This window comes from Trichomonas vaginalis, chromosome II (genome assembly GCF_026262505.1).
Source record: "Trichomonas vaginalis G3 chromosome II, whole genome shotgun sequence".
NCBI lineage: Eukaryota > Parabasalia > Trichomonadida > Trichomonadidae > Trichomonas > Trichomonas vaginalis.
Genome location: NC_067204.1, coordinates 13,549,364 through 13,560,509, shown reverse-complemented (window position 1 = coordinate 13,560,509; position 11,146 = coordinate 13,549,364). Strand labels below are relative to the sequence as shown.

Below are 11,146 nucleotides of genomic sequence, written 5' to 3'. Positions count from 1 at the left end.
TCATATTTTAAAGAATAAAATAACAGAAAATGAGTATACAATGAATATTTACCATAATAATCAGATATCTTTTTCAATATTTTTCTCATGTGGTAATAAAATGACACATATTCGCAAAAAATCGAGAAAACACGAATCCTTATAGCCAAACTGTTAAAATCTTATTACAGAAATTATATTTTATTAAATAAACAAATAAAAACATTTAATTAGATAATTATTATATGAATTTCAGTCATCTTGAGTTGAAGATTCTTCCTCATCGTCATCCTCGTTATCAGGAAACAATGTTTCGCCGCAATCAATGACAAATTGAGTTCCAGTTACATCTTTCGAGAGATCTGAGAAAAGAAACTCAATTGTATTTGCGACGCCATCTATAGACACTAATCTACCTAAAACAGTTGTTTTAACGTGTTCTTGGAAGAAAGCAGTTAATTCTTCTTTGGATTCGAAGTAATTGTCATGGAACTTAGTAGCAATTAATCCAGGAGCTATACTATTAACTCTAACACCCGAATTTAAAAGTTCTTTGGCCTTTAATTTTGAATATTCTGAAAGTGCGGCTTTTGTTGTGCAATATCCTGTTCCGCATTCAAGTGGATGAAAAGAGTTAGTACTGGATACAAAAACTGCAGAACAGTGCGAAGATGGTGAGATTGCTTCGAAAGTAGTGACTGCTGAAAGAAAATTGATGTTTATTACCTTAGAAATATCGTATTTCATCTGTAGATATGAAACTTGATCCATTGCACCGCAGGTTCCGGGACAAAAAAGATAATAATCTATTTTTATATCTGAAAATGGCTTATATTTTTGTTCAAACTCTAAGATGTTCTTTTCTTTTGATAGATCAACTTCAATTGTATGAATTTTTGTTGATTTGCCTTGGTATTTTTGCGCAATTTTTTCTAAGTGGTTTGAATCACGACCAGTAATGATTAAATTTGAAATATTATATTTCATAAGTCGAGAGATCATTTCTTCTCCAATATCTGATGTTGCACCAATAATAATTGCTGACTTTTCGCTGCAATCTCCGATCATTGCAAAAAGTGGGGATAACTTATTCAGCAAATCAATTTAGATGATCAAATATATGTATGTGATTTAAATAAGATGGCCAACCAAATCTCAAAACCCGCCAAATGCATCAAACAATTTGATGATATATGTTATAAAACATTGATTAACCATATATGATTACTTCCACTCAAAATTTCCTTCTTTTAATCGAATGATCTCCAATTTATAATGAATTTACCAATTCTTTTAGCAATGCAAAAGTTTTTCACTTCAGAGGATCTAATCAGTTGATAATCAGATTTACATATTTGTCAGATAGCAAAGAATTAATTCCTATTCTCTTCTCCATCAGGAAAGGCATTTTATCATCTTGCAGGATGATAATTTCATTAAATGTCATCCTTTGAAGACAATTAACTCTTCAACTCATTCATTAATAAACGATTGGATGAGATATGCCTATGATCGTATAACATCTTTGATTCCAAACCAAAATTATCTATTTACAAGGTAGTAATATCAATATGAAAAATTTGTTTATATTATCAATGTAATTTTTTTAACATAGCCCAATTTTTTCGCAGATACACCTTTGATCACACCATGGATCTACTTTGGCTTCATAATACATTATTTTTATATTCTGAGAGATAAACCTTTTGCATTTAGTAGCAAAAAATCTCCCAAAACCATCACACCATTTCATAGTACCATTGTAAACTTTGGGAAAAGATGCACCAGACCTAACAAACTCAAGAAAGTCTGTTACATCATTGCTACATACGCCGCATAATTGACTCGACATTATTAATCCCAATAAGAGGAAGAACATTATATTTAATGATCTGCTGTTGAATACAATTGAATTTTTTCTGATCAATTCAATTTCATTTCAGAAGATCTGATCAAATGGCAACCACATTTATTTCTCTGCTAGAAATAAATGAATTAATATATTGAACTCTTTTGTACTGAACTGATCATGGAAAGGTAGGAATTTATTTCTGACGCAAACACAAATTATATAAACCTGACATTTTTGAAATGTATATTTATAATTCCTATCAACATCTAAAAGTATGAATATGTATTTAGATATATATGAATAAATAATGTGATTTAGGTTGAAGGAAAGCAAATAATAAAAACGGTATATTTATTCTCATCTTATGTTGATTTTCATTCGTGTTTTAGCGAAATTTTTTATAAGTTGCTATAAGTCGAGAGATCATTTCTCATTCAATGTATGATGTTGTGCCAATGATAATCACTGATTTTTCACTGTCTATTTGATGAATATCATCCACAAAAATGATGAAAAAGATATCCAACAAATCAATTCAAAAATATATATTTATCTCTCAAATGAATAAAAATTAGAAAATACAGTGATAATGCTCCGAAATTTGACAAAAATGTGACTTTGCCAATTATTATTTAACCCGCATGGGATACTTTTATTCTGGAAGGATTTAACATGGAACCCAATAAATCTCTTTGTTCAAGGTATTTTTAGAAATAAAATAATTATGTAAAACATTTTCCCTAATGAATTCAGCTATAATTAATGATACTATATTTCAATCCATTAGAATAACTATTCTTAGCAAAAACCTAATTTTTTGCAGAAATTTTCTTTGTCACTCAATGAATTTGTAATAATTTCATAGTACAGTGTCTTTAAGTTCTTTGACATTATTCTTCTGCAGTATGGCATAATGTGTGGATTAAATTTTTCGCACCAACCCATTGTTGCATTGAAAACTTTTGTATACGGTGCTCCAGAGCGGGTTAAATTAACAATATCATCTCCAAGTTCTTCACATATGAAACAGGATTGACCTGACAATATGAGTCCCAATAAGAAGAAAAACAACTTATTTTCTGGACTTTTCTTTCAATTTTATCGGTGCTATGCTCACAATAGAATTAAGACTTTATTTACAAATTATAACTCACATCATTTGGTTTGCTAATGTACATTAGAGTTAAATCCGAAATTTAGATTTTTTTCGGACATCCTTTCGATTCTTTATGTGCATATCATATTGTTGAATTGTAAATTGCATAAAATTAGTTACATGATTCATATCAACTATATTAAGAGCAAAAAACACTATATATATATTCGATTTGCATGATCATCTAAACATAATATTTTTATAATAATATATCTATCTAATTGTTGGGAAAAACTGGGCAGATTGAGCTCTATCTAAAGTGTTAATATTAATAAAATTCCATAACTTAATTTTCTCATCTGCGGCAATTGATGCAGCGTATGAACCATCAGAGGTGCATATAACCTGCATTATCGGGCCATCATGACCTTGAAATTCATCGATTTTTACTAAATCGCGGCCATATAATTCCACATCAAAAGGAAGAATACGATGAGCAACAAAAATTCCTCGAACAGGAGTCCATGATATATATGAAATTGGCTGACCTGTTTGAATCGAAGGAATTTCCTCTTCATTAGGGTATAAAATATTAACTAATTTCAGAGTACCTTCATCATTTTTGCATCCAACAGCAATGGTTGTCTGAGATAGCCAAGCAATTGAAGATATTGGTAATTTGAGTTGAATGCGCTTTCTCTTCCTATTTGACCAAATTGTTAAAATACCAGACTTATCGGCAGAAGCTAATATTACACCATCTGGAGACCAAGCAAGACTAACAATCTCTGATTTATGGCCAATAAGTGTTTCAGTCTTGAATGTTTTCAAATCTGATATATTAATCAGTTTGTCTGTTCCTGCTGTTGCAATTTTACCTGAAGTGCATGCAATGCAATTAACGCGTCCAGAATGTTGCTGTAATCTGCGTGCACAGCGTTTTGAAGTGACTCCCCATAATTCGACGTGTCCGTTTGGAGCAATCACTAATGTATCATTATCATACCAATCTAAGGCATCAATTGAAACTATCGCATTCATGTAATATTCTACATCTCCCGAGCGCCAGATATAGACATGCTGCCCAAGAGCAACTGCTAGATGACCGGCACTGTTGAAGCTCATGATCTGATTTACTTCTAGATCTATAATATTGGGGGCATCTAACGTAGTGTCGGTAACTTGGTATTTCTTTTCCTTTTTTGGTGTACTAATCGGCGATTTCATAGGACTTTCTCTAAAATTGCTGCATGAAGGAGACTTATATGCTGGCGATGGCGATTTAGTTGGCGTTTTTCTTTCTGAATTCACAAATCGATCTTTATTAAAAGGAGATCCCTGTTGCTTTGTCAACTCTCCTTCGATATAACTTTGCGATCTTTCCTTGGACATCGGAATTCTTCGATGTGGAACCAAAGTAAGCATCAAGCTTTAAAAGAAGTAAGTAAGAAAATTGAATCCAATATCTGTACGTTAAACATTTCAATTATGAGCTCTAAAAAGTGACAGCAAAATTATACATTTCTTGGTAAATTTCACATATAAATCAAGATTTAAAACATAATATCTAGTTACATAAGTGTACTTGCTTCAGAAAACGTTTCGATTTTGCTAGGCCTTCGATATTGTTTATGAATTTATCTTTCTCAAGGTTACTATGCCATGTTTAATATGATACATGCCTTATATAGACAAATTACACTTTTGTGTGCTAATTCCGATTATATAATAGTGAGACATATTAGATTCATGAGAAAAAAATATTTTTTAAAGAAACCAAAGTTTCATGTTACTTTCCCAAAGTATATAGAGTCTATGATATTATATCTTTTGCTTTTAAGCTTGCTGTATTTTGATTTTTAAAGCAAGATAAACCAAGTATAGGATATTTAAGAATTTCCAGTAAATTTAGCTATCCTTATGCTACCTTGTAGATTTCTAATGAGTATGCGTATGATTTTCAGATTGTTTCTTAATCATCAATTTTGTGTGCTATATTGTCTAAGACTTTCTCTGGTAATGGTATCAAATCAACAATTGAATGATTTGCTATATGAAGCTTGTGTTAGTTTTCCTGCCTAATTTATTTCATTTCTGTTATTAGAATATCTGTGTATCAAAAGTTATTTTTTATTTTCCATGTGATTAATTGTGAAGTAATCCAAGATAAGAAACTATATCATCAAAATTTTCTTTTGTGTCACTTTTTAACTCTAACAGTTTAAATTCATGGATCCAAATTTGGCGGCTTCTCTTGAAGAAGGAAATGTAGAAGCCGTTTGTAAATTAATAAGTGAAAACAAAGACTTCCTGGAATCAAAAAATAGTAATGGTTTCACTCCTCTTTTGTTGGCCGTTAATTATGGAAATTTAGAACTCGTTCGCGCGCTTGTGGATTTAGGAGCAAATATTCAGGCTCTTGATCCCGAGACTGGTGAGAACAGTTTGCATATTGCTGCTAAAGGTGATTGCCGCAAAATTATTAAATTCTTATTAACTCATGGAATTTTAATAGAATGCACCACAAACAATGGCTGCACACCATTGCATATAGCTGCAAATTATGGAAGTGTTGGATCAATCAGAAAACTCACAAGACTTGGTGCAAACATTAATGCGAAAAATGTTAACGGCATGACTCCACTCCACATTGCTGCTATCACTGATAAAAGAGAGTCTGTTGTTGCTCTTCTTGAGTATGTTCTTCCCAGCCTTGAAAAAGACACGTTCGGAAAAACAGCTTTAGATTATGCAAAAGAAAAATTTGGAGTTGACGATGAATTAACTTTATCAATTGCTGATTATGGAGAAGTCTGTTTCCTCTATCCATTCCTTAAAGAGAATGAGCAGATTTTTAGGACAAAGCTTGCAGAAACAGAGCATAAAGGTGGTAAACTTCAATTTTTGATTTATAAAGAAGCAATCGAAAATAAAAGACAAGAAATTATAAAAGTTCTTCTTGAAGAAGGTGTTAATCCAAAAATAACAAACCAAATAACAAAGCAAACACCATTGCACGTAGCTGCTGCTGTTGGTGTTGTATCAATTATTAAGCAATTAATTGAAAATGAAGCTGATATCGATGCTGTTGACAATGAGGGAAATACACCATTGCACATGGCCGCTCAAAACTGTCAATATCAAGCTGTTTCTGAGTTAATTACAAGAGGAGCAATTGTTAAAGAAAACAATGATGGCAAGACAGCAATTGATTTATGCAGAGACAGTTCAGATGAACTTCCTCAGAAGACAAAAACATTTTCTTATTTGGTTAAAATGATCGGATACAACATTGCAATTTCAAAGATTGAAAATTCAAAAGAATTATTATCTTTCTTGAAATTGAACAAGAAAGTTATCAAGAAACATGGAGAAACATTAATATTTGATGCAATTGCTAAAGATAAAGCTGATGTTGTTGATTTTTTGCTGTTGAATAGAGTTGATTCAAATTGTAGAGACAAAGAAGGAAAAACTCCTTTGATTTGCGCTGTTGAGCAAAACAAATTTGAAATTGCAAAGCAACTATTAGTTTATTCTGCTGATGTTAATTTGACAATAGAATCTACTGGACAAACTCCTTTGCATATTGCCGCTGAGAAAGGATACTTTGATATCTTGGAGTTATTATTGCAGAATAATGCAATGTTAGTTGATGATGCAAATGGTGATTCTGCAATCAGAATTGCACAAAGGAAATTAGATGAAGGAAATATAGATTATGAAAAAATTGTCAATGCTTTGTGCGTTGTCCAAAACAGAGATAGCTTGAGCTCATCAATGTATAACGCTGATGTCTTTGCAAAGCAATTAAAAGACTCTCCAGGAGTTATCGAATCTTATGGTCCACATTTATTAAGAGAAGCAATCCAGAAAAGATATTTTGATATCGTTAAAATCCTTGTTGAAGCTGGTGCCGATATAAATAAGAATGATACTGAAGGTGTTAATGCTGTTCATGAGATGGCAATGTCGAATTCAGATGAAATGATGAGATATTTCTTAGAGAAAAAAGGTGACTTGACATTGAAAGAATTTCATGGAAGAACACCTCTACTTTGCGCTTGTTCATCAGCTAGTCCTAAAACAATCAAGGTTCTTATTGAAGCAGGTTCACTCTATGCTCTCGATGATGAAGGATCTACACCAATGCAATTAGTTGTTGATTGTCCAGAAACAAACAAAAATGAAGCAATTGAAATCATTTCTGATTTCACTTTCGAAACAGCTAAATCGAAATTAACAGAAGAAGCAGAATTGGAAGAAATGCTTGAACAGAATGCATTCTTATTAAGAGACAAAGGCTCATTCTTCATGCAATGGGCAGTTACAAATAAGAGTACATATACAATAAACTTCTTAATCAGTCAAGGTGTTTCTGTTTCAGAAAGAGATGATGCAGGAACAACTGTTTTGATTACAGCTGTTAAAGCAGGAGACATTGATATGATTAGAGTGTTAGTTGAGAGTGGTTCCATTACAGGTGTTCATGATAACGATGGAAGAACTCCATTGCATTATGCAGCTTTAGGAGATAATGTCGAAATTGTTGATTATTTGATCGAAAATGGCGCAACAAACAAAAAGGATAATAATGGAAAAACGCCATTAGATCTTTGCTCTAGAAGACAATCAAAGGCAGCCAAACAAATATCACATTCAATCAGACATTTAATTGAGTATTTCATTGAAATGGATGCAGCTCAAAACTATCACCAATTCAAAGAAGTTTTCAAGAAATACAGAACAAAATATGGAGTTCATTCTGCAATTAGAGCCATTTCTTATAACTCTAAACCTCATGTTGAATATTTGATTAATCATGGATTGAAGCCGACAGTGAGAGATGAGAAAGGAATGACTTTACTTCATTATGCAGTTCCTCATTGTTTCGAAATTGCAAAGTTCTTAATTGATAAAGGTGCAAATGTAAATGCCCAAAGTGAGGGAGGCTATACACCATTGCACATTGCATGCAAATATCAGAACAATGATGATATAATTCATTTATTAATCGAGCATGGCGCTGATGTTAATTTAACTACTAAAAACAACATAACTCCTTTATTCCTTGCTATGAAAGTCGGAAATACAATTGCAATCAATTCACTTTTGAATAAAGGTGCTGATCCAAATATTAGAACAGAGACAGACTTAGCTCCTCTTGATATTGCTGCTAGAAGACATAATACAGAAATGATTGACATCTTAATTTCTAAAGGTGCTGATGAAGTATCATTGGAAGAAACAAGAATGCAAGAATTATCAATCAAAGAGGTTGAAAAGCAGAAAATCAAGAAGAGAAGAGCTTTGAGAGCTGCTGGTTTAGAGACAAACGAAGAATCAGAAGAAAAATCGCCCACAAAAGATAAAACAGAAAATAAAACTGATGAAGCTTCAAAGGAAGGTAAAGAAACAAAGTCTACTGACGAGCCTGTAACACCACAGAAAGAAAAGAAACAAGAAGGAGATCAGAAATCTCCGAAGAAGGAAGAAAAACCAGAAGAAAATCAAAAATCACCAAAGAAAGAAAATAATTCTGATGAAAGTCCAAACTCGCCGAAGAAGGAAAAAAAGAATGATGAGAAAGCAGATGGTGATCAACCAGAAGGAAAGAAGGACGAACAAAATAATAAACAAAGTCCCGGAAAGAAATCAAAAGAGCAATCAGCACAGAAAAGCCCTAAGCCTGCTGCTCCTTCTCCCAAGAAAGACATATTTTACCAATGATTTATTAACTGTATTAGAAAGTATCATATATAAATAATTAATTTTGATATTAATTTTTTAATATAAATTGCGTTTTTCAATCTACTTCACATGTTAGAGAGTGTTGAAAAAATCGGGTGAATATCTGCATGTAGTAAGTGCGCTTTTAATTTCACTGATAACTCAATTAGCCGCTGTTTTTAATAAAAATTTATTTAAGGGCGCACTTACCACTTTCCGACATTCTCTCAATTTTTTTGACATTTTTGCTTTTTATACAAATTTTCTAATGTAAAAAGTTAATAATTTTGTTCGGGTAAAGGTTATTTTAAATCACTACCTAGCGCCTTATATTAATGTTATACTTTTTTTGCAATTACGATAAAGATATATTGATATTATGCGTGAATATCAGAATGTGGTAAGTGCAGCCATAAATACGTTTGATTATGGGAGATATTATGAGTTTAAAAATCAGAATTATTAATCAACTAAATGTTTAGTAGCTTATGCGTTTTTCCGCTTGTTGATAAAATGCATTGCGTAGATAACAACAATGAAAACTAAAATAATAAGCGAACAAGTAATAATGACAGGGACAGCCCATTTAGGATTCTCCTTGTAAACCATCCATCCATCATCGCATGTTGAAACAAATGGACTCTTTTCGTCTCCAGCCATGCATTGTTGTGAATAAGTGCACCAACCGCAATAATCTTGCTTTAAGCATTCTTTCTCTGTAGTGAAGTTGCATCTGTTATATGTCATAGAATCAAACTTGATCCAAGTGAAGTTCCAACGGTCAGGTAAGCCAATACGAGCAAATTCAGGGAAAGCCTTGAAATCAAAGACCGGCTGTTGATCGTAGGTTGGTGAATTAATTGCATCGAATGTTAACAATGAGCGTGCAGTCGTAAGTTTAGCTGCTTTTGTATCTAAACCTGCATCTGGCTTCTTATCTCCCCAAAGGCCGCCGTATCTTAAATCGTATCTAGACATAATCATTTGTCCTGGGTCTCCGTTGGAGTAAAGATCTCTTTGCCAGTTATTATATCTCATAAATTTCTTGAAAGTTTCGAAGTCATTCAATCTCAATGCTTCTCTTTCGATCAAGAGGTTTCTGGCTGTTGTATTGTAATCCCAGAAAGAAGCTGTTGCCGGATTTGCAGCAATCTTCTCTGGATACATGAATAACTTGGAGAGTTCTGGGAAGTGTGGCTTGTTGAATGATGGGAAGAATCCTTTTTCAACAAGTTTGTCAGTAATATCTCTTGCCATCGAATATGTTCCTGGAGATTGTTCAATAACCCAAAGGAGATCCTTTTCGGGCTTCTTGTATCTCTGGAATTTGTTTGTATCAACAATCAAATACTGGTTGTTATATGTTCCGAGATTATTTTTAACAAAAATTTGGGTCCATTCTGAGCCATTGTGGGCCATCCTGGAAGCCAAAAGGGATCTCATCCATGTGGAAACTCCCTTTGGTGTAATATCGTAGAACAACGAGTCATTAAAGATTCCCATTGTAGTTTCAAGGATCATTAGACCACTATCTGTCAAGTAAAAGTCATCTGCTGATGCAATTTGTCCAGGGCGAGTTGATAAAGATATTGTTTTCGCTGCAAAATCTTTAACAGGGAGATGATATTCTTTTAATGTGCCGTGAAGAGCTAAAATGTTACTCCATGTATCGTGAGCGAAGTAAATATCTGAATAGTCATCAAGAAGGCGAACCAAACCTGTGCATTTATCACCAAGTTGTTTTGGATCTGGAGCTGAGCTTAAACGAGTTGGGCCACCGGAATTTCCACCTTGGATCTTCTTAAGGTTTATGATTTTCAGGAAGTCACCGAGATCACCTTCAGCTTGAACACACCAATGATCAATTTCAGACATATACTTGTGCTCTGGATGCTGTAAATAGCCTTCATAGACGCCCTTTGCTTGTTCGTTAATCAATCCAATCATTCTCCAATATTCTGATTCTGGATAAGCGTCGATTGACTGACGGATGTATTTTATGTGTTCTGCAACAAATTTTGCATAACCTGGAGGGTATCTTTCTTCATCACTAGTAGCACTTGTGTTCCATTCCATATATTCATTGATTGAATAAAAATGTTGGTAAATTTCTTTATGGGCAAGGTAACCTTCTACAGCACCAGCGCATCGTAACATAGCTTTTGGTTCAGAGTTTTCGTTTCCAACGACTCGAATTTGATGCCAACCAGTTGTATTAAGATCATCATCGTAAATTGCATAAGCATCATATGGTGATTCGATGCCATCTTTCATTTGAATGGCTCCGTCAACCATACGACAACTTGCTGTACGATTTTTCGAAGATACTAAAACAGCAAGCGAAAGCATCATAAAAATATTTTATATTTTTAAAACATCATAATGAAAATGACTGCATAAAACTATGCATAGTTAACTTTTTATTATGAGTTAACTCCAAAAAATGCAGATGTTGAATCAAAAAATTAAAGCATGATTAGTATTGATAG

At 33.0% G+C, this 11,146-nt stretch overlaps 4 protein-coding genes across 4 annotated transcripts, besides 1 other annotated feature; 1 reads left to right on the top strand and 3 right to left on the bottom strand.

Annotated features, from left to right (window-relative positions):
- Window positions 1-144: 144 nt before the first annotated feature.
- Window positions 145-1,047, bottom strand: TVAGG3_0539830 (oxidation-reduction process; the record flags this gene model as incomplete). The annotated part of the gene is made up of 1 exon (XM_001320394.1): window positions 232-1,047. The coding sequence occupies one exon, from the start codon at window positions 1,045-1,047 to the stop codon at window positions 232-234; it is 816 nt and encodes a 271-aa protein (XP_001320429.1).
- A 1,420-nt stretch (window positions 1,048-2,467) lies between these two features.
- Window positions 2,468-4,363, bottom strand: TVAGG3_0539820 (cell division cycle; the record flags this gene model as incomplete). Its single annotated transcript, XM_001320395.1, has 1 exon — window positions 3,201-4,352. The coding sequence occupies one exon, from the start codon at window positions 4,350-4,352 to the stop codon at window positions 3,201-3,203; it is 1,152 nt and encodes a 383-aa protein (XP_001320430.1).
- Window positions 4,364-5,153: 790 nt separating this feature from the next.
- Window positions 5,154-8,678, top strand: TVAGG3_0539810 (ankyrin repeat-containing family; the record flags this gene model as incomplete). The annotated part of the gene is made up of 1 exon (XM_001320396.1): window positions 5,157-8,657. One exon carries the CDS (start codon window positions 5,157-5,159, stop codon window positions 8,655-8,657), a length of 3,501 nt encoding a protein of 1,166 aa, XP_001320431.1.
- Window positions 8,679-8,851: 173 nt separating this feature from the next.
- Window positions 8,852-9,066: a mobile genetic element.
- Window positions 9,067-9,116: 50 nt separating this feature from the next.
- Window positions 9,117-11,013, bottom strand: TVAGG3_0539790 (phosphatidylinositol catabolic process; the record flags this gene model as incomplete). Its single annotated transcript, XM_001320397.2, has 1 exon — window positions 9,144-11,006. One exon carries the CDS (start codon window positions 11,004-11,006, stop codon window positions 9,144-9,146), a length of 1,863 nt encoding a protein of 620 aa, XP_001320432.1.
- Between the last annotated feature and the right edge of the window lie 133 nt (window positions 11,014-11,146).